The 22,601-nt window shown below is 49.5% G+C and overlaps 1 protein-coding gene across 12 annotated transcripts in view; it reads left to right on the top strand.

Moving 5' to 3' along the window:
- The window catches only part of klhl5 (kelch-like family member 5), a 32,875-nt gene that overhangs the window by 2,872 nt on the left and 7,402 nt on the right, over positions 1–22,601 (top strand). For 2 of the 12 annotated variants that reach the window (XR_007385499.1, XM_048996109.1), the window contains exons 1-4: positions 17,153–17,935; positions 20,909–21,088; positions 22,048–22,184; positions 22,282–22,478. Coding sequence is in view for 11 of the 12 variants with exons in the window: in XM_048996109.1 (XP_048852066.1) it covers positions 17,439–17,935; positions 20,909–21,088; positions 22,048–22,184; positions 22,282–22,478 (1,011 nt within the window). In the remaining variant the exon portion in view is untranslated. The other 10 variants (XM_048996114.1, XM_048996116.1, XM_048996118.1 and 7 more) reach the window with 10 other exon arrangements.

Here is a 22,601-nt window from a genome sequence, read left to right as displayed (position 1 = left end):
CGGTTTTAAGACGCAGTTCCTCAAAGAAGAATGTCAGGTGTGTATATGCATCGGGGGACTGTTACATGGTTACATGGTTCATAGACCTGGAACAGTAGTACAAGGCAATATTCAAATGAATTGAATCGTTTGAATGAGTTGACATGAATTGTAACCCATTATATGATTAGGTTAGGCACAGTATTAAATAATACTGTGGACAATATTGTCCAATGGCCAAGAAATAAACAATTCTTGTGGGGAAACAACATTAATACTTCATACTTATTTTTTAGTAAGGAGGGACACCTAACCCTCTCCTTAGTGTCAGCCGGCTTTATGTGCGCCTAGCCCGTTGATTTTGGTAAAGCCTGATGAAACCAGCCGTCTGTAGGTAGATAAGACTAATGTGGCCGTAAACACAGTCACGTCATTTGTGTTTATAAAGAATGAGTAACGTGTGGCTCTGGGCTGTAAGCGGCGGTACCCATGCCGATAGGGGTCAGGTACGGATGTGAGTGACGGAGACGCAGCTGCATGTCGGCCGGGACGGCAAAGGTAAGGGCGCATCCCGGCCGTCATGGTTAACGGCCGAGGCATAGAGGGGCGCCTTGGCGATAAAAGTTATAAAAAACTGCGCTGAGGAGAAAAGTAAGAGACCCGGCAGGGGGTGCTCTGAGGGCGGCGTGCAGGCGGAGGAAAGTGGGCGGTTTTGCCCGGCCTCCGCTTGTTTTACAGCAGCGCAAACTTATGGGAAATTGTCGCTACTCAGCTTAAACAGTTATTAACTAACTCCTGGCCGAGTTAAGGAGCGTGTCACTTTTCCTGGCTGTGGACTAGGTGTCTGTTAACTAGCTTTACTAGCTGGCTGCTACGCCGAGCCGCCGGCTGTTCGACGAAGAAGCGGCGTACAGTATAATGTCCAAAAGTGAGTTTTAAGTGTTTCGGCCGCTAAAATACACTTTAAAAAGCGGGCTGGGTTGGTAACGAAGTTAAACGACGGCAAGTAATCCGACTGTCAGGAGTGAAAGTGGAGCAATTAGAAGTGTTCGACCAGCAGACACCTGCGATAAGTATACGCACAGCGGGCTACACAGACCGTGTTTTTAATGCCCCAAATCTGCTTTTTTTGTGATTTTAATGCATTTTTAATTTGGACTTGACCTTGGGTTAGTGAGCCGCCGGTAGAAACACGACGTCTCTGGTTAAAGGACACCGGTTTCAGTACTAACCGATTCAGCCGACATCTCGGCTGGTTAAAGGTAACTTTCAAACAGATTACTGTCAGCAAAATAGAATGTCCTCTGCCTCACGTCTCCTATTTGTTTACTTTTATTATCTATTTTAGTCAGACTGATGTGGCTTATATGTGAAAGAAAGGTTGTAAGTTAGTTATTTGAGGGCTGGTTATTGCAACAGCTACAGGTAATCGGATGTCGTTCATTCCAGCTTCCACCGTTAATCATATTAACATAAGGTATCTGTACAGCAGATCACTAATTCTGTCAGACCAGTTAACTGCAGAGATGACTTCTTACTGAATCTATGGCCTGTCATGTATCAGTGTTGCATTTTTAATTGTATACGTTTAAATTTTAAAGAAATCTGCCAGTATGCTTGTATTTCTTGTATGCAAAACCCTTGCATGAAATATATCCCTGCCTTTTATTGCCCTTAAACCAATTTATTGTCTCCACCACTGCATGCAATAAGGGCACCAGGATCTTTTTAAACTCCCCAAATCTGACTTTAATGTGGATGTGGTCACTTTGTGTGAAACATGTGGCAGTCCAAACGCTGGGCTTCTCCGTCGGTTTCAGTACCCGTTTTTATAAGTCTGTTCATTTTGTTTCCTGAATGCCAGTCAGAGTGGCAGGGTAGGACAATACTCCATCTGGACTAAAGCTTCTTTTGATGCCTTTAAGGCTGGTATCGTCAATATAAGGATGATTAATCGGCACAATGTAAGGATTACGTTTTTCAACATGATTGATATACACTGGGCTGAAGTACTTGCTGGTTGCATCTATGAAAGCTACTTAAGTGTGATAAATATGTAAAAATATACGCATATCTTTGCATGAAGTGGTCGGTTTAGATGGTTAGGTTAAATGCTCAGTGAGCGACCTTGTCTTTACTCATCGATATAGCTTGATATTCTGCTGGTGTAATTCTAGTTAAGTGCCATTGGGGGTTACGAAAGAGTCCTTATTGGCATGGGATCTGGTGACATTGGGGTCAGAAATTGATGATGAGTTGGTGCTTAACACTTTGACCCTTTGAAATGGCTCAGTAGAAGAGCTGGTTGTTGTGACGGTCCATTAAGCAGCTCAGAACACAGGATTTATTTGAGTTTGTCCTTCCTGCCTTGAAAATAGGTGTTGCTGTCTGACGGTGTACTGTGTCTACCCTAATTATTTGCTTGAAAATGATGTGTCCAGTAAGGCCTTAATTTAGTCAGGGTCATCTGTGTTCAGGTCAGCTGAACTTTGTCTCTTGACGTCACCTCGCAGCTAACAAATTGAGCTCATGAAGCTCGTCTGGGAATCGGAGGCTCCTTAGTTCTGTGCGTGTCTGATTTTGACAGCGCCAACTTACTGCTCTGCCTTGCTGTGTTTCAGAGCGATGATTGGCTGTAATGGTGACGGATAAGCCCTGCATTTTTGCATGCAGATGAACACTGTATTCCGGGCATCTCCACCTACTGCTCTCTCTACTGCCGTTTGGCCAGTATTAGTAAACTGATAATGGCACCAATTTCTTCTGGTATAGTTTTGAGGAATATTGCCCAGTGATGATGTCTCAGTGATTTGCTGTGTGCGTGTTGAAGGATTGTCATGGACCAGTGTAAGGCTCCCTTTAAGTACAGCATGGTACCAAATGTAAGCATTGCAATATGTCTGTCACAGGTGTTAGAAGGGTATTTGTGCAGAATTAGGCCTGTCACTATAAGTACTTCTGGTGGAAGGTATATTTATTGTCCCAGAAATATTTGCGAGAAATTATATCATTGTCATTTTAAGACAATTTTATGCCACTGTCATATTGATAATATAATAGCACAATAATGCAAGTACATCCTTTCAAAGAACAGTGAACTTTTACTTCTTAAGAATATTCAGACACTGGAATTGGAATGTCAAGAAATGTAAATATACTAAATAAATAAAACATAACCAAAAAAAATACATAAAATGGACTATTGGGCTCTGTAAACAAAAACGGCATTATATTATAATTTAATATTTGCCACAGGTATAGAGAGTCGTTTACAAGCAATATGCTGCCAGCTCAGATTTGCGGAGCTTTTGCTCAGTGATGCAAATGAACCTTGATCGTTCTTTGGGCATTTTCTACCCTCTGTGATCAGAATGATAACAATAATGTGGTTGACTGAGAAAGTCCTGAAATGCCAGCATTTATATGACTCCGCGCTACAGGATTATAAAGACTCCCTGATGGGTCTTTCTAAAATAAAATTCATTTGTACTGCAAAATCATATACCCATGTAACTTTTTGTGCAAGTGTTATCATTTTGATTTTTTTAGTTTAGTTTATCTATTATTTTTATTTGAAGTCTAGTTCAGTTTTAGGCGTTTCATTAGTTTTTTTATTTTAAAGATGTAAGTCTGCTTAGTTATATTCTTTAGGTTTTAGTATTGTTATTTCTAGGGATAGACGGAAAGTTACAGGACTTAGCTGTTTACTGTAAAATGTCACAATGTAGTGCTGTCGGCTATTTCTATGCTTCGAATTTATTGCACGAGATGCCTAAAGATAAACAAGTCATTCGTTTAGCTAATTCATATTTAAAAATGGTAACGGGAAGTATTTGACATTTTATTTTCTGTTACTTTCAGAACCAATATTTATAGTTGTCATTTAGTTATAGTTTTTATTTTAGTGTCATATAAGTACATTCTTATTTATTCTTATAATATCCATACCACACTTCGTAAACATGTATTTTAATAACAGCTTTGCCTGGTGTATTGGCAGTAGAAGTATGAACACTCAGGACCGCAGAGGGTCCAGCACTGTACTGTGTGCACTGCGGCATGCACGTTTTAGTGAAGTATGAATTGGCCTTGAACTGCACCTGCGACAGAGAGCAGATGAGAGGGAAGAAACAACGTGATGTTCGAGGCATCCATTCTTATGTAAACCCAAGTTGCCAGTGTTGAGGTAAAAAAAAAATTGAGGTTATGTCCATATATCGTGAGATGAGTCAATAACGTAATTATTATGGCTGCCTAAGCAAAATGTGGATATCAGGCATGCCAGTTATCGGATATTTATTCCTGGTTTCTCTAGATTCACTCCTATCGGTTTTGTGACCAGCTTTTGTTATTGTAGTGGGGATGTTGGCTCTTCCAGCGCAGTTCTAACAGGCATGGGGCAAGGGCAGCTGGGGTGCTGGGGTTTCTGCCATGTCTTCCCACCGCTCCCACGAGTCCCCGTTGAGTCGCTTGCTCAGTTGCTCCCGTGACTCAGCTCAGAGTTCCTGTGGAATACCGTGCTGTTCCTCTAGGGCTCCCTGAAGATCTCAGAATTCTCTAGAACAGTGTTTCCCAATCCGATCCTCGAGGACCCACAAGCAGTCCACATTTTTGCTCCCAGGGAGCGAGCGAAAAAGTGGACTGTCTGGCAGGGAGCTCAGGGGGAGCAAAAACATGGACCGGCTGTGGGTCCCCAAGGAAGGCTTTGGGAAACACCACTCTAGAACATTTGGAGTCCTTTCTGCCCTCCATGTGACAGCAGTTTGGTTGAGGGATGCAGACAGGCTCCCTCCCTTTAAGCATCCTTCTATACCGAAGGAAGCTTTTGTTTGTCATGCACAGCAGCGTTCAGGAGCTTAAACGTCCACAGTACTTTGTGCCATATTGTGTGCACGGTCAAGACTCTTTTCTCAGAAATGAAGTCCCTTGAAATCTAACCTGGAGTTCATCTGCAGTATAAATTTGGTTTGATCATCGAGTTCATTGCGTTGTCTTTTTGGCCATGCCCTGTTTGTAAACGGACTTTGACTCTGAACCGGACCTATTCATACATCTGCTGATGGAAGCTTTCTAAAATAGCCTCTGTGGCATATTCGCTGCTTGCGTAGCTCAGTCACATAACCAAGGAACTCGTTTCTGTGAAACGGAAATAAATAACTCGGAAATTGACTGTTTTTGCTTCTGTGGAGCTGTGGATTGTATGGCGTGTTTCAAAGTCTGGGGTCTGGTACGGTGAACTCCAGCCGCGTTATCAGTTAATAACCTGTCAGATTCGTGAGGCGTGCAGACATTGCGTTCTTCTGAGGTCTCTCCTTTTCCACCGTACCCCCCCCCCCCCCCCCCCCCGCCCATGTTCCCAGCACATCACTTGCCCCCGGTTTCTGTGTACATTATACTGTGTAGGCTAATTAGTACTGCTGTGTGCACAGATTAACATTTTAATGAGCCTCAAGTCAGCCAGAAACGAGGGATGTGTGTCACTTTTTTTGCTCCAAGTCCAGTTTGAACCGGTTCTCCTGGTTTATATTCTGCATTAGCTCCCCCCTCCCCCGTAATCGTTCTTCGGTGAGCTGGCCTTGCAGAGTCGCGGTCTGTTGTCAGTGCGTGTCTGTGAGCCCTAGCACTCTCTTGCCCTGTCAGTATGGGCCCTCATGTGTTAAAGAAGGCTGGCTCAGATGAATGACAGCAGCATGTGAAATAAAAGCGGGTGATATTAGCTGTTTGCTGCTTCTTTGTGCGTCGTTGTTCATAACTTAGCACTCATGGCTTACGGCCGCTTGTTAACATCAGTTGAATTGGTGTTGCCGTTATTTAAAAGCCACTTGGGTAGAGGCAGGGTGTCCAGGGTAGGGAAGAGAACCTTTTCCCCCTCTGCCAGTGTATAGATTTTTATTTTCCCTGTGTGATTTCCCCCCCCCCCCCGCTTCAATTTTGAGCCACACTGTTTGGGTGAAATGAGACTTTGTGGGGGGAGAGAGGCAGCGACTGGTGTAGGCCTACCTCGTCTTGTATCCATTGCTTTTGCTGGTATAATTCAGGTCATCGGCGCCCTGATTGGGTATGCTGATCACAGAGATGGGTGGGTGAAAATCGCTGTCCTCTCTGTCAGGTGGAGAGTGCCAGTGGCCTGTTCACCGTGCCAGAGGCTCTGCCCCTTCTGTTCCTTTTGTTAATTGGAGACAGGATGGCAGGAGAGAGAGAATGCAAACTGAAGACTGCTACCTGTGGGAATCGGCTAGTTGGTATTTGGAGACCCGCCAGCAGGGTCTGATTTGTTTGCCATTGCAGGGAAATGTCTTAAGGCATTAGGTGGCTGTACTGTTAATTGGCTAAAAAGTGAAACTGAAATTGAGTGGTGTTCCAAATGGGCTTTTTGGAGTGTTTTCAGTTCATCTCATGCTTTTATTATACTATTAATTATGCGTTGATTTATGTGCCTTAATTTAGTTGTGGTTTTAGTTATGTGGCTTTGCGTATCAGTTGGGGTCCATCCATCTATTAGTTGTGTTTCCTTCCTGTGTTTTGTTTTTCCTTCATATGTTGGTCAGAACATATGAAAGTTAACAGTAGCACAATAACAATTGGCAAGAATTTCTTCTGTTCTTGCAGATATCTTACTGGGTGGCTAGATGAACAGCGCTTCAGCTCCTCAGGGGCACCTCAGCCGTTCCATGTGTTTGTTACATTTCACCACCAGTGAAGTCACTTATTTAATTGAATTAGTTAAATAACTCAATGGCGTATTAATTGGCCATACGAGGCCTGCTAGGGGTCAAGGGTATATTGGATGGTTACTTCAAATACTGGTGTGACTTTTTAGAAGAGGCTCTGAAATGGCTGACACACTTGGACAGTATCAGTATTACACCAACCTGAAGATCAATTAAATGTTATTGTCTTTGATCGTAAAAGACTTTTGCAAAGTTTTGCACATATACAACAAAACTTTGTCAGGCTGGGAACCTCAGAGAGTTTGATACCTTAATGATGCAATCGTCTGACTCACTCTCCCGTATTGCACAACTTGTGTGGCCGTTTACTGGAAGCATCTTCTGCGCTCGTCATTGGAACAAAGCTACAAGGTGTCAGCAGGGTGACATAGGAGCTGTAGTACGATCTGGAAAGGGCTTTTTTTTAAAGACTGCTGACACGTGCACTGCGTTTATCTGGGAGACTCGCAGGTTGGTACAGGTTGGTACAGGTGCCTGCATCCAACCGCAGCAGCTTTACTGTAAACCGGCAGACGGACGGTTCTCCTTGCCTCTGTCGTGTTGATTTCGCTCAGCCTGGGTGCCTTGGGAAAGAAGAACCTCAGCCAGCTGCATGACGGTCATGCGTTTTCACCCCCAGCCTCTTCACTAATTGCTTTTTTTGTTGTTGTTTTTTTGGGCTGTTCTTCGTTTGTGCTGATTGGGCGACCAATGTGGGCCTACATGACTGTTCTGCCAGCTGGTGAACCATTACAAGAAGTGGTTTCTTATAAAATCAGCAGACTTGCCGCTCCTGGCCGCAGCGTGATGTGGGAGGAGTCAGGTTGGTTTTCTGTCAAGGGTTATAAAAGTAGAATGTGTTTTGGTTCGTATTTTTGGTTTTGTCCCATCACCCAGTGACAGTTGCATTCTTGCTATGTCGACATTTCTCTCCATCGTCTGAATATATTTGTACATTTGCAACAGTTTTTTTTTTTTCCTTTTGCACTACTTTAGGTTATTAGTGTGTGTTGCGTCTGAAATGCGCACGTCGCTTTTAGCAGTCATTGTATTGTTATGCTAATCTATGCGTTTAAAGATGTCTTTGAATCGTTTTTGTGGTAAATTTGTCATCTTTATATATTTCTGTAATTCTGTCTGTGTTGTACCACGAAGTGTTTCTGCCTGGTGTCTGGTAATATTGTCCTGTATGTCATTGTTGTCTCCAAACCACAGCCAGTGCTGGTGTGTTCATACATATTGGAAATATTGAGTTTCGAGTGTGTAGCCTGTGTGAATGCCCTGGGTCCAGATCTTTTCAGGTGGCACTTTTGCGTGGCACAGAGTCATGTTTCGCCACTGCGAGCAGAGGCACCCCTTGTGCAGATCGACAGACGTTTCTGTTTTACTTATATTGTTCTGACAGCCCGGTTTTGCGGTGGCCAGCTGTGAGAGTCCCTCGCCGACAGAGGGATGCCCCTCTGCCTCTACTTGTTGTCTCCACTGTGTCTGCCGATCGCGAGTGCCAAGGCAGCTTGGCTGAATTAATGAGGCCTCTCATTTTTTCAGCTCACGTCGACACACAAGATGAAAACCCCGTATATGTTCCTGTCGCAGTTCTTAAGGGTGAACTCCCAGCGTTCCCCAGGCTGAAACTAGAGCTGCCGAACGTGGAGTTTTCTCCTCCTTTCTTTTGTTGCATTATTATTCCGCTTGTGCTCGTCCTGCTACAGTGGCGTGTCTCGTATTCGCTGGATTTGTCGAAGGTCGTTTTTTTTTTATGGCAAGATTTTAATGGCCGCAGGCCGATTTAGTTAGTTATCCGTCCGTCTCCTTTAAGTGCTCAACCTCGCCTGGGTGCCAGTGAACCTGGAGCCTGTTGCAAGAAGCAGAGGCCACAAGACGAGGCACATCTGTGCCAAAAAGGAGAAAATGTGGACACCACACAGGATAGCGTTGCGGTGGGGGAAAGGTCCACAGCCCCTGGGCTGTGTTAATTAAGAGTAATTACTCTGAGTAATGTCATTGCAGTTATGTATTAGGTATTGTGCTGGTAGATGATTGTGATCCCGCTCTGTGTAATGCTGTAGATTATGAAAAATGGCATACAGATTGAGTTGGTACCATCCATTGCTGTGGCATCCATCCCACCCAAAATGATGCATCCTACACATCAAAGGGATCATTACATATATTTAGAGGCAAGAGCATGTCACTGGATTTAATGGTGGCTGTTAGCCGGACCCTTGGTGAACGTGTTGGAATGCTCATTGAGGATAAGCTGGAGCTGTCAGCGGGTGGCACTGATCCACACGCTGAGCAGTTTATTGCTTACGATAATGTGGGGGGGGATGTACAATGCATGAAGTGACTGAATGGCACTGGAATTCTGCTTTGAAGTGATACGGATGGTACTCATTATTGTGTGTGTGTGTGTGTGTGTGTGTGTGTGTTATGGGGACTTTGTTTTGAAAAAAAATAAATAAAAAAATCTGTGACTGCAATCAAAAAAATAAAATGTCAGAGGTCTTTGCATTTTCTTTGGTTGCTTATGGTTAAGGTTAGGGCTGGGTAGGGATTTGCCCATAGAAATGAATGAAGAGTCCCCGCAAAGATAAGAATACGAAAGTGTATCTGTGTGCATGTGTGTGGGGAAATAGGGTCTTTTGGGTTGATTTGCTGTGTTCGTGTACTTGTACGACCCCTGGTCACTTCCGTGTTTGTTAGAGAGGCCTTGCGACATGTTTTGGGGGGCAGGGGACACACGCGGTGTGCCGCTGAATCCTTTAAGCCATGGTGCTGTGGCTGGGCTCCTTCACTCTCTGTTGGGGTTGGCGTTTTTTCCGTCTGAACTGTGCAGCCTGTCTCCAGGCTCCTCCAGTGAATCTGGGAATTTTGAGGCGTGTGGCTGAACGGAATCTCTGCGGAAAGGGGGGGAGCCCGGAGTCTGGAGCGAGGGTGGGGCACGGGTTCGACTCGCCGCGGAGATCTGATGCCCCTCAGGCAGGATAGATGTCTGTCGGTTGAACCACATGGCAATCTGTGGTCTGGGGGGAAGCTCTCAAGGCTGCATAGCATTGTGGGTAAATCCAGGGCACACCTCAGAATATGGAGCCCTGGGCCGTGTGGCTCCCAGGTGGCCAAACTCGATAGTGAACACAGGTGAGGGTGTGAGCATTACCCGTAACTCCAGGGAAGGGTGTTTCTGTCCCATCAGAGGGTCCCTTCGGTAAAGCATTAGGAATCAGAAGCTTTTGTTCTAAAGGTCCTTGTTTGCATCAGAAAGACCCAGATCTCATCTCTTTACCAAGCTTCCCTCCTCCCAGGTATGACAGTCGTTGAATCTTGGAGCCTGTACGGCGCCACACTGTGGCAGCTTTGGGGAGACAGCACCCCCATGAGGCTGCAGTGTGTTACTGCCGAGACCCTTAAGTGCCTGGCGGCATATTGGCTAATCTGTGGAGAACATCAAGCTGAAACGCTGTTCCCTTATGTTCTGGACTCTGATTTCCTCAAAGCACAATAATATGCATGAAAAATCAGCGACCTGAAGGCTCCTTCAAGAAGGTACCAGGACAGTGTGATGTGAGCAGCAAAAGCAAAATCGAGACCAAAGTTTTGTTTTAACCAACCGGATGAGTATAAAGTGTCTCTAACTGGCTGTTTGAAACAAAATTTTGGTCTGGATTTTTACTTTCTGGACCTGAACTATCCACCTGTGGATGTGGGTGCTGACTGGCGGTGCCCTTCACTGGAGATAGACGTGTTGGATGTGGTGCTGGGCTGAATCTATACACAAGGTGCTGTTGAATGGTATGTTAACAGGTACATGGCTAACAGACTGGCATCCCAGACTCTGCTTCCTGGGAGAGATTCCAAGCTTGTGTTACTGGATGAGGAAACATGGGTATGATGTTATGTTATGTAACTGTGCTCCTGAGTCACCTGTGTAATCGCAGTGAATGGAGCTCTGCAGGGGTGTGCTTCGGGGGGGTGTCAGAGAACAGGCAACTGGACACGGGCACCGTGCTTTGGCAGCGTGACGTGGGCCAGGTGCCCCAGCGTGAATGCGATCCCGCTGTGGAGAGGCAGGTGACGAGGCTGGTTTGTGAGAAACACCCGCTCGGTAAATAGAGAGAGACCAGCAAGGGCGAGAGGACGAGCGAGCGAATGGGCTGGCCGGAGTGAGTCACATGACCTTAACGCTAACGTGAGCTGTGAAGCGTGGCTCATTGTGATTACACAGGAGGACAGGGAATAGTAAAGATGAAAACATTTCACCCCCTACCTGAGGGAGGGGAGGCATCTTCTCTAATTTAATAGCCTTTTAATAATGGGCTTATTTAGCTGTTTAATTAGACTAAAGACATCCCCCTCCCCACATGTGTCTGCACTGTGAGCTGCAGAGACACTCTGTGGCCCCCCCACCTGTGTCTGGGGGGTTCTGGCGATGCGGAGTGCCAGGCTGGCGGGAAGCATCACGCCACGTCGCTGACGGAGTGCATCACACACCTCTGCACGATTCACTCTCCAGATGCAGTCCGTCTTGAATCTACTCTGTAGTCTATTCTCTGTAAAGCTTCCTTGAGAAGGAAGAGCAGACCAGAATGGATGGATGAGTAGCAGCACCGATGTGGACATTAATACAGAGGTGGGGCTGGCCTCCTGCGCCCCCTTCTGTCCAGGCCGGCAGTACATCCAGCCCCCAACAGTGTTTCTGGGATGAATGAAAGACCCACTGTCGTGACGAAAGACCAAATGTCAGTAAATCACAGAAAGAGATTGAGGTGTGGGGAGCCGGCTTTCTGGGAGCTGCCGATCTGTGGTGCAGCACCCCCCTACCCCATGGTGCAGGATTTACGTCTTCGTGATTTAGCTTTTGTAAGAACCAGATGCAGCCACTTGAACAGAACCCATGGAAAGAGCATGCACGTTGCGGTATCTGCATGCCATTCAGAGATAAAAGGTCCTACTTCCCTGGCAGTCAGTCCTCTGTCAGGTGCCCATTGGCTTTGCCTTTGGGTGCTTGGCAGGCAGAGTCTTGGGTTCCCAGGGTCCCCGGAGACACGGCGGCGGCAAGGAGAATTGCAGACACAGCCGAGCTCCCCTCGATGCATAAACGAACATGTCAGAACTCGCTAGAAGCCAGCTTCCCCGGTGACTCAGGATGTCAGATGCAGGCTGGCTCCAAGATTCAGCTGGAGCGTTGTAATTACAAAAAAAACCCATCAGTTTTTGCAGGAGACAAACGCTAATTAAACCTGAAATTTGACTCCAGTCCCTGCCGTGTTCTTATAAGGATTCCTAGTTAGTGTGGCCTTTCCAGTAACTGCAGACTGTGACTCACTCGTCTTCTTACAGTCTGGAGAAATAACACTGGCGGAGAATCCCTTCGTGTGCTGGGTCTGCTTCCTGCCCAGTTTCAGTGCTTCCGGCAGGAGGCCTCATCGAGCTTCAGAGTGGAGGAAAGCACTCAGGGTTAGGAGGTCAGGCTGTGAGGCTTGTGTCCAGCCTCCTGGCATCTCACACGACACTGCTCCCTCACCCCGTCAACGCTGATCGCTGTTTGCCCCCCCCCCCCCCCCCCCCCCCATGCTTTTCGTTATGGGTGTTTCAAGGATCTCACTTCTGATCATCGGTCCAGCGCAAATTATCTGGCGAATAGAGGAGCAGGGAAACAAGGCTAACAAGCTGGGATGGGCAGTGGGATCAGGGCGGCTGGCCTCTGCACAGCGGCCTGTTGGGTCCCTCAGCACCTTGGGTGCAGACCTTACAGGGCAGGGGGTGGCATTCCACTGAGCCTTTTGGACTGGGGATGATGGGGCTGTGCAGATTGGGTGGGGGACATGTGTCTCTTAGGAGCCTGTCCCCATGCTGATTTTATCAAGGAGGTGGATGTGCTCTGCCCACATCATGTGACCACATCCCCCTGAGAGTGTTCGTCGGGTCAGATAGTTGGTAGGTGCATCATTGCCTGGGCTGTGCCTCCCAGTGCTTTAGTCCAGAACCTCCCTGGAATCCCCCCACCCCCATCCTGGCCTGTGGGAAGAAGGGAGAACCATTAAGGACCCCTCTCCCACTGCCGCCTCCACTTCGGCCACTCCGGGACTGGTGTGATGAATTTCCTGCCCAAACAGTCTGCGGATCGAGCTACAACGCCAGCTGGTCCCCATGGATGTTTTCTGTTTATGAAATATTAATAAGTGGAAGTGTCCGGGCAGGATAAAATTGGTCTTGAATCCCCCACCTGAGGCGTCAAGGGGTTCCTACATAAGCACAAGGCAGAGGGCCGGCTTGTCATTGTCTGTGTGTCTGTGTGTGTGTGTGTGTGTGTGTGTGTGTGTGTGTGTGTGTGTGTGTGTGTGTGTGTGTGTGTGTGTGTGTGTGTGTGTGTGTGTGTGTGTGTACGTGTGTCATCGCCATCACCATGGGAGCGGTGAGATTGTAATCTCCACAGTGTGTGAGCAGGTGCTCTGTCACCTTTGTTAGCATTCGCCATTTGACGATTGGGGGGGTGGGGTGCGTTAACAGTGCCATTTTGGAGCTGTACTCCAGCTTGCATAAATTTCTTCAGAACAGACCCCCCCCTTAATGGAAACCGTGCTGATAGTGTCATGCTAATGTTATCAATCATCCTACGGAAACATAAAAACTAACGAGAGTTGTAATGTCTGTGCGATTCGTAAAGGAAAACGTATCTGTGATCATTAGCACTTATATGCGTGCCGCGACCCCCCACCCCCAACAGATGCCCACCCCCACCATCTGGCAGCCAGAGATAACGGCAGCGCCATAAATGCCGGTGGTTAGTGTCGCGTTGGAAGATCGTAAATAAGCTGCTGGGAGGGAAAATTGCAGTAAAAAATGGTTTAAAGTGGGACTGTCTGGTTTTGTACTGCACTTGGGATCAGAAGGTTGCTGGTTCAAATCCCCGGGTTGGCAGAGTGAGCAAAGTCACCAATTGCTTCAGTGATTGTCTGACTCTTTCTCAAAATATGTATGTTGCTAAATAGATAGAGAAAAGCATCTGCTAGCTAACACATTTTATTTTGCTTCAGGATGAGTGAGTGGGGCAGTCGAGGCCTACTGGGCCTTCACCATTTCTTTGTTGGTGCCTTGCGGTTTAGAACGTGCGGTTGTCCTACAGGGCTGTGATCGCCCTGGTGGGTGGGTGTTGCAGACTGTATTTACGGAGGAGACAGGTTGATCATAGCTAAACTGGGCTGATTGCTGTTTGGGATGTGAATCGGGAGCGAACTGTCATGCATGGAGAAGCTGCAGGTCCCTGATCCCTGGATGACCCCCCCAACCCACCGACACGGCCGCTCCCTTTCCCACTCTTCCAACTCTTCCCGTTCACACACTTATCCTGCCTGCAACACCCCATGGCGAGGGTGTGTTGGCTCTAGCAAAGCTCAGGTCTCCTCATATCACAGACGGATATCTGCTGCTGGCTGGGAGGGTTCGGCGGTGGGGTCATTCAGCCAGACAGTTGATAGTGGCGGGAACGTCGAGAGGGTGGGCCAGGCAGATTGCTGGTGGGTGGTGAGTCGCCCGTCCATGATGTTGCCCGGATTCTGAAAACTGAGGTCCAGCTAGGTTGGTTCATTTTTCCTCAGATATTTGTACCGCTCCCAGATGAGACTCCAGGTTTGTATGGAAATGCCAGGCCCCTGCGCGGTAACCCCCACAGCTCTGTAACACAGGCGTTATCATTTCGGGAAGGGTGAGCGTGGTGATTGGCACCTGGCAGTCGGGTGTGGTCTGCTCCTAATCGCACTGAAGATACATCTGCAGCGTTTGTTCCTGACCAGTATGAGAGGGGCGGCTCACCGAGATGCACGGCGTGCCTCTCGATCTATCCCACTGCGGTTCCTCCGTTGATGTGTTCATCATCGGATGTCTGCCAGTCGCAGCTCACATGCCCCCACCCCCCGACACAGAGAGAGCAGAGCGTGCTCATCGGTAAGGCTCTGGAGGATTTTAATTTCTCCCCCCGTGTGAGTCAGAGCTGCCGTTTTGACAGAGAGGGGGCTTGCTGACAGAATACCGCCATACGCATGCTTCCCCCGCTGTGAAAGCGACGGGTTGCTTATCGAGGATGCCAGTCATGTCTGGGATGTGGTTTTAAGGCTGTCGATAAAGGTCTGTTTTTTTTTTCAGAAGGAAAAGATCCCTTAATGGCTGCGATTTATTTAGCTCTAGGGTGGCCTGGCGTTCTCTGATTTCAGCAGCATCCTTCCTGCGATACTGCAGTCTGTCTTTTTTTTTTTTTTTTAAGTATCATGGTGGCATGGTAGGGACAGGCCTCTGGGGGTGTGAAAGCCTTCATCTCTGTCTCATGGACGCCCAAGAAGTTTCATCCAACTGGATGTGAAGACCCCAGAGTGCAGTACCACAAGTGCAGAGGACTTCTGTCAGAACACAGGTCCAAGTACTGGCACTAGGGGGTGCAAGTGAACTCTGCACGTTACCTTAATGTATTGCTCATAAAAATGTATCAGTTCATTGGCCTTGGAAGGGTTTTTAACTGAATGCATGAAATATTTAGTACAATGTACAGTACTAGTTAGGGGTTTGGACACACCTACTGAGAATCATTGGTTTTCAACAAGAATAATGACCCTAAGCACAACCCGAGGTCATGTAGTAAGTATTGTCATGTGAAGAAGGAAAGAAATGTAGTGGTGTGACAGCTGACCTGGCCCCCACAATCCCCCGACCTAAACTCTATAGAACTGGTCTGGGATGAGTTGGATTGATGAGTAATAACAAGGTTGCCAACTTGTGCCAAGAACTTTTGGAAACTCCTTCAAGACTGATGTAGACGCCTAGAATGCTTCTCCATCTGGGAGCTGGTTGAAAGAATGATGAGTCTGCAATGCTGTCATCAAAGCAAAAGAGGGCTATCTTGAGTCTAAAATGTGAGAACATTTTGAGATGTTGAGCACTTCTGTTGGCTGTTACAATGTTTGATAAGTATTACTTTATTTCCTCATAGCCTTTTTTCTGTAAGGTGAAAAATACAGCTAAAATTGAGGCACAGGCATTAAAAGCAGGTGTGCCCAAACGTTTGACTGGTGCTGTATGTAAGTTCTACAAAATGCAAATGTTTGTTACATTTAAAACACGCAAACCCCAATAAAAGTCACAGATTATTAATGAGCATTATCCTCAAGAGGTCTGGAAGGTGTCACAGGGCAGCTGTGGGGAACTTCGTAAGCACATCTCCCAGTCACGCTCACTACTAACCTCCTTGACCTTCATTTCAGAAGATGCTTCTTGGTGATGATGGGCATCGTCTGGTGTTGAATCAATGGATTACATTGACTTGAGGGAAGAGGTCAGTGCCCAGCTAATCCAGTGTGCAGTTATGCCTATTTTGCTCTTACTAAAAGCGCAAGGCATCACCTGGGGGAATGATTTCGGACATCCCTCAGCCGCGAGTGTAGCGTGTGCACACACAGGCCTGTGTAATTTGTCTCTCTTCGTTTTTTTATTTAATTTTTCTTCCCCTGCTGGGTCCCATTAGTTGGCCTTTCTGCCAATCAGCACCAGCCGAAGAACAGCCCGCGATCTGGGAGGAGCAAAACGTTTAAACATGACTGCACCCAGCGATGGAATATTGCGTGGGCGTTGTTGGGAATGTGGCTGACACCGTGAAGCGTTCAGGGCTGCTGTTAGCGTTCAGAACACATTCAGGTTCAGTGAATATGTCAATAGCCCTGCGCTCTGGAACCTTCTCCAGACCCCACTTTTGGATGAAGGGCCGTTGCAGTGGGAGACAGCTGACTTACAGGCCAGTAAGGTGACTGCATGCTCCACTCCTCCTGTTGTCTGAGACCCCCCTCCCATCACCAACACTATTGGAGGTGCAGCACATTCTGCATAAAGCATTGTTGGACCGAACCCGTCCATCGAAAGACACCCATGCCGTCCTTCCCATACTCTGTGTCCCAGTGACTATGCCAGTGTGGCTGCTTAGGGGACTGGCATGGCATTACGCGCTTGCCTATGGGGCCACCTTCTCGCATTACGGGCAGGTGGGGGGGGGGCAGCATTGAATGCTCACCTTGATAGCCACACATGCCTCAGATGACACTACAGACAGGAAAGAGCAGGCAGACAGGTTCCTGTGGGGGTGGGGTTATCAGCCACAGAAATTACTGAATGTGCGCTGCCCACATCCCTTCTAAGTAGCATCCTGCATGTTCTATGAGATGTGTTTCCTGTTATCGTTTACTCCCCACCCCCCGCAGATATATTAAGCAGTGGTAATATTACATGACCATTGGTCATTACAGTATGGTACTTATCCTTTACTTAGTAATCACATCAGGTTTTTTTCCCCCTTTTTTTGGGGCTGTGGTGAGAGGTGTCTTTAGGGAATAAAACCCAGCATGATGTGTCCCCCCCCCCCCCCCCCCCAAAGTGTTGATCAGCAGCCGTCGTTCGTCCTGTACAGAAAATCATTAAAGTGCTTTCATTTCATAGCCAAAGCGTCACGCGTCTTTATGTTTTGCATCGAGTGACGGGTTTGTTTCGCGTAGTGCACTACGCTCGCCCCTGGGTCGTGTCCCGGTTATTCCTTCCCAGGTTTCCGTTTAGCTGTGCCGTGCGGCCCCCGCTTGTCTGCTGTGAAGCGCATTTTCAGGGCTCAGTGTGCGCGCCAGCCTGCGCGGCGCACCATCTCTCCATCCCCCTTCATTCGCATCGTCTGCCGAGCCGTGCCCATCGTAGCGGGCTCTGTCTCCGCCGGAGTAACTGGGGATGTCTGCCTCTAAAAAGGAGTTTGACGTGAAGCAGATTTTGCGAATTCGATGGAGGTGGTTCGGCCACCCCACCTCCTCGGCGCCCCACAACCAGTCGCTGGGTGACTTCTTCAGCGGCAGGGGAAACGGAGGCTCGGCGGACGGTCCGTCCCTTGCTGTGTGTGCCGCGGCCGCTGGTACTGCCGCCGGCACGAACAACAGCAGCAGCGGCGGCGGCGGCGGCAGCTGTATAAAGTTTGCGGGCGTCGCAAGCCGTCCGGCGCTTTTACCGGCATCGGCTTCGGGCTGCCGGCGCTCTTTGAGCCAGCAGGACTGTCGGAGTCCCCCGCCGCTCCAGTGGGTCGCGCACCCACAGCCGAAACCGGAGGTCCTGGAGGAGACCTCAGAAGGATGCGCTGGGTCGCAGCAGGCTCTTATGGAGGGACGCGAGCCGGAGGGGTTCGCTGGGGGTGAAGCCAACAGCGGCAATCTCGAATCGGACTCCAGCTCTTGCAGGTAAAGCGCCGGTAGGACATCGGGTGGGCTGGATCGGAGAACCGATGAGCTACTTTTTACATCTGAGATCTTTAAAAGGCTGTCGGAAAGGGTGAGATCTTCTCAGATGTCGGTGGCAACTTTTCAAAGAGGTGGAAGTTTACGGAGAAATGCTGTACGTTTATGCAGGGAGGATTGGGCATTTCCCAAAGCGAGCTCAACCAGCTCACATCTGGTTCTTGCATTTATAGTCTATATGAAGGCAGCTGCTGTGTGTTTAATGGCAGTGCGGCTGCTTGACGCTATGAGGTTAAACTCTAGATTTACGCTCATGCCAAGTGACACCGTCAGTAACGGTAATAGCCTCGTATTTTAATAAATCGCGTTCATTTCATAACGTACAGTTTATGTACGGTAATCTTTTCGCCTTTTGGTCGTTTTCAACCAGTTTGCATCACACATCTGTATCCCATTTGGGAAAACCGGGCTGGGCGCCTCAGCTCTTTGGATGCCTTACGGTTCGCCATAATTAATGGGTGGTTCTTTGTAGGATTATTATTTAATTATGTGCAGGTACGGAGAGCAGAGCAACCTACAGACGGTGTGTGCATGCGTGTTTAAAACCGGGGAAATGCTTTCGCTGTAAGATCTCGCTTTCAGATTGGATGAAAGGTGGGCACGGCTGGGTATCTTGGGTGTAGACCCTGCCTAGCTGGAGGATACGTGCCCACGACGTGGAAAGAGTGGATCGCACCCAGACCGCGACCAAAAGCCGGGGTCCGGCGGAACGCTGTCCACACTGATGGCGCCGTTCGCGTTTAACAGCCGCAATCTGCTCCTGCCTTTGTGGAAGTCGAGGGTGTGTCGGGATTGTCGGGCTTGGAGAGAGTTCATCGTGGAGACACAGCAGCCTCCGTTCGTCCGCCGTCGTGTGTCACGAGAGCCAACACGGATAGTTAGCGTCGCACTGAATCGTCTAATTGTAACAGTTATACATCGTTTCATTCCGTTTACTCTTCTAAAATACTTCTTTCTGAGCCATCTGGAGCAGAAAGCAGGCTTTAATAATGCAGTGTATGCGCTGCAGTCTTTTGGAAGAACACGCTGGCGATGATGAAATGATCCAGTTGTTCACTTTGTCTATAGAAGTGGCTCGTGGTGAGCGGCATCTGCTCCTCTGTGTCCCACGTATGCCATGCGTGCGTGCAGCTCAGATCTGGAGTTGTCTCTGTTTGGCCATAGGTCCAGCTCGGACTGGCGTTTCTCACCGAGGTGAGCCCGTGGTGTCCCTGGGGTTTGGCGGGGGGGCACACACCTCTGGCTCTGTGCCACGTCGGCGTCCGGGGCACCATGTAAGGAGCTCGTCTGGAATAGTGAGCGACTGCACCGAGACTCATTTGCGTCTGACCTGGTTTTCGTGGCACGAATAATGCATTCAGGGCTGTAGCCAGGATTTTTAGTTCAAAAGTGCTGCCCCTTTGTAAGTGTGCCCCGTAATGGATCGCGGTTATTGAAGTTGCAGAAAAAAAATAGAGGGCTTGACTTCAGTGTCCTTAGTGGTAGGTTTGGGCATGAATGCATTGAACTGTACACTCCTACCTGGGCTTTGGTGGGAAGCTTGGCCTAGCTGCCCTTATGCCCAGTCGACTCCTTGTCAGCGAGTATGTCTGTAACGTGCTATTTGCCTGGCTTGAAAGGTCGGTTAGGACAGAAGCGTCTGCTGAATATGTAAAATATGATTTTTTTATTTTTTTTTAATAGTGGGAATAAGAAGAGCTTCTTTGACTGGCAGTGAGGAGTACGAGCCGGATCACAGGGTCTGCCGCGGTCTGGCAAATAGCTGCTAAATGCGATGGATGCAGACAGGAGAGCTGGAGGCTGTGCCTGAATGTACGTTCGGATGGTAGCCTGGCTTTGTTGGACGGGGGGGGGGTTTCAGGTACCGATAACATTCTGAGCCCCTCGGGAGGGTGATCATTGGCCAGCTGTGTGGTCCGTGCTGCTGTGCGATTACACGTGTAAGTGCTGCCCGCTGACAGGAATTGGCTATTTATGGGACGTCAGTGCGAGTAATACTCTCTCAGTCTGCCCCCCCCCCCTTTATTGCCCCTCCTCTCTTTTAAGTAGGAGAACCTGGAGCTTTATCCCATCTGATGCAGTTGGTGTCATGATGGGACCAGTGTTCAGTCACTGGTTCATTGCACAGTTTCCCCTGGGCGTGATGCAACGTTTTTTATTCCCCCCATAATCCTGAGGGGTACTGGGGGGGGGGGGGGGTGTTTGTGTTGGTTGAGGTATCACCCAGTCCACCCAGAACAAGACAGTAATAGCCCATTAATCACATTCACCACATGGGACAGTTCTTAGGCACAAACAGATGGAGATCCGTGTTAGCGCAAGGGGGGCTGTCAATGCCAGCCGGGGCCTGTGCAGGTTCACCCCAGCTCGCTGCTTCTTGGACTCAAGAGCATTGGGGAGGTTTAAAATAACCCAGCATGGCTTTCCTGGTTCAGCAAGGAGCAAGCGCACGCGTGAGGCCTGCAGCCAAGTGCTTCCAGCTAGCTAAAAATGGCCTCCCTCAACACACAATCAAGGGAAGCCGCTGGCGAAGGGAACGTCTCGGAAGCCACATCGCACTTAAAAATGTGAAAAGCAAATGGCCTCGGTTTCCCTTTGATACCCGGCAGTGGAAACATGGCGGAATGTTTCCCGGAGGCTGCTCCACAGCTCGGCGTTTCGGATCCGGGGATCCGAGGCTGCCGGCCGTGAAACTGGGTGCCCGATCTTTGGGAGAGAGAGGCGGACAGAGGCTTGTCGGACAGGGACAATCGATCCAGCCGCGCTTTTCAAGGTCCTCATTCCTGCTGTGTGAGAGGTCCAAGATGGCCGCCGTGGCGCTTCTATGCGTTTGGGCTATTAGCCATTACCGTGGTATAATCACCTGCCCGAGCTGTTTCTCTGACACCCCTCACCGTTTCTGCATGTCCTCCGTAGGAGCTCCAGCAGCCAGACCCTATCCTCCACCCACACCATGGAGGCCTGTGTCCCTGAGGAGCACTTCCAGGCCCTGAGCCACGCCGAGCAAGCCTTCAGTAAGATGGAGAGCTACCTGAGGTGCAAGCAGCTGTGCGACGTGGTGCTCCTGGCCGGCGAGCGCCGCATCGCTGCCCACAGGTCTGCGTAGCCGCCGCACCACTGGACGCCGTTTCCATGCCAACACACGCAGGCGTGCCGTGCAGTCGGGTGACGGTGAGAGGGGGCTGTCTGAGCCCTTCAGAGCAGTCTGCCAGGAGGAATGGCGATGCTCGTCAGAGAGCGAGCCGAACGGGACACGCATCTGGAAAGCGTGCACCTGCACCGCTGAAATGACTGTCCCTGACAGCCATGTAGGGGAGGCGGGCGTCCTGCAGGGCCTGTCACACGTCAGTGCCGCACCTGTTCCGGTCCAGCACCTCTTGTCAGCTCCCAGCTCGCGGATTTCTGCTGCGGGACTGATGCCGTCTTAGAAAATGTTTGGAAATGTTGACGTTTCAGTGGATGTTTGAGGATTTGCTGAGGTCACAATCTGTTGGCGGGGGGGGGGGGGGTGGAGGGCGTGACAGGGAGAGGAATCCCTCTCCCCAGGTACCCAACACAAAGCCGTGTGACGGGGGGGGGGGGGGTGCATGATCCCGCAGGGGTGACAGCGGCTGGCCGTGTGCAGCCTGACGTTCACTCGCCACTTTCATTAGGCTCGTGAATATCGGTTTGTTCTGCCTGGAATTGCGATTTTTGGCTCACTGTGGGTGCGGGTTGGTGATGGGGGGTCAGAGGTTATATGCCAAAGCCTTCCCCGTCTCTCACGTCTCCGTCTCTCTCGTTCTTTGACCCCCCACATGCCTCTGTGTTTCATGGCCGCTGTTGCCAAGGGCATTCCACTGACCCGTCTCCTTTGGTTCCGGAGTGTGTGATATTACACTAGCATACAGTGGTTATCCCAGGCCCCCCCCCCGTATCGGGGACAGCGGCTCAGGTGTTTCCAGGTCCGCACTGGGCTCATCACCTTCCGGTGTTGCTTCTATAGTTTCTGCGGCGGGATGTGAGCCGATTCGCTGACGGGTGCCGTTATGACCCCCCCACCCTTCTCTCCTCAGACTCGTCCTCTCCTCAGTGTCTGACTACTTCGCCGCCATGTTCACCAGCAATGTCCGAGAGGCCACACAGGAGGAGGTCAAGATGGAGGGCGTGGACCCTGATGCATTGTGGGCTTTGGTGCAGTACGCGTACACAGGTTTGCCGGCCCCCGCGTACGGATTCCCCGTAAGCCGCAAGCAGAATGCAAGCCGCTGCTTCGTCGGTCAAGGACTCACGCCGCTGCTCCCCTACAGGTCGGCTGCAGTTGCGGGAGGACACCATCGAGAGCCTGCTGGCCGCGTCCTGCCTGCTGCAGCTCTCCACCGTCGTACAGGCCTGCTGCAACTTCCTGGTCAAGCAGCTGCATCCCTCCAACTGCCTGGGCATCCGCTCCTTCGCCGACGCACAGGGCTGCCAGGAGCTGCACAAGGTGGCACACAGCTACACCATGGTGAGCTGCTCGCCGGCCCCCTGGGGAGGCCTGCTCGTCTGAGCGCCCCTCGTCCTTTCACAGGCCGTGTGTCTGAGCTTGCCTGAGTGCTTACCCCTGTGTGTCTGAATCCGTGTGACCGGC

Source organism: Brienomyrus brachyistius, chromosome 25 (genome assembly GCF_023856365.1).
Source record: "Brienomyrus brachyistius isolate T26 chromosome 25, BBRACH_0.4, whole genome shotgun sequence".
In the NCBI taxonomy this organism is placed as follows: Eukaryota; Metazoa; Chordata; class Actinopteri; order Osteoglossiformes; family Mormyridae; genus Brienomyrus; species Brienomyrus brachyistius.
This window is presented reverse-complemented; position numbering and strand designations above follow the sequence as displayed.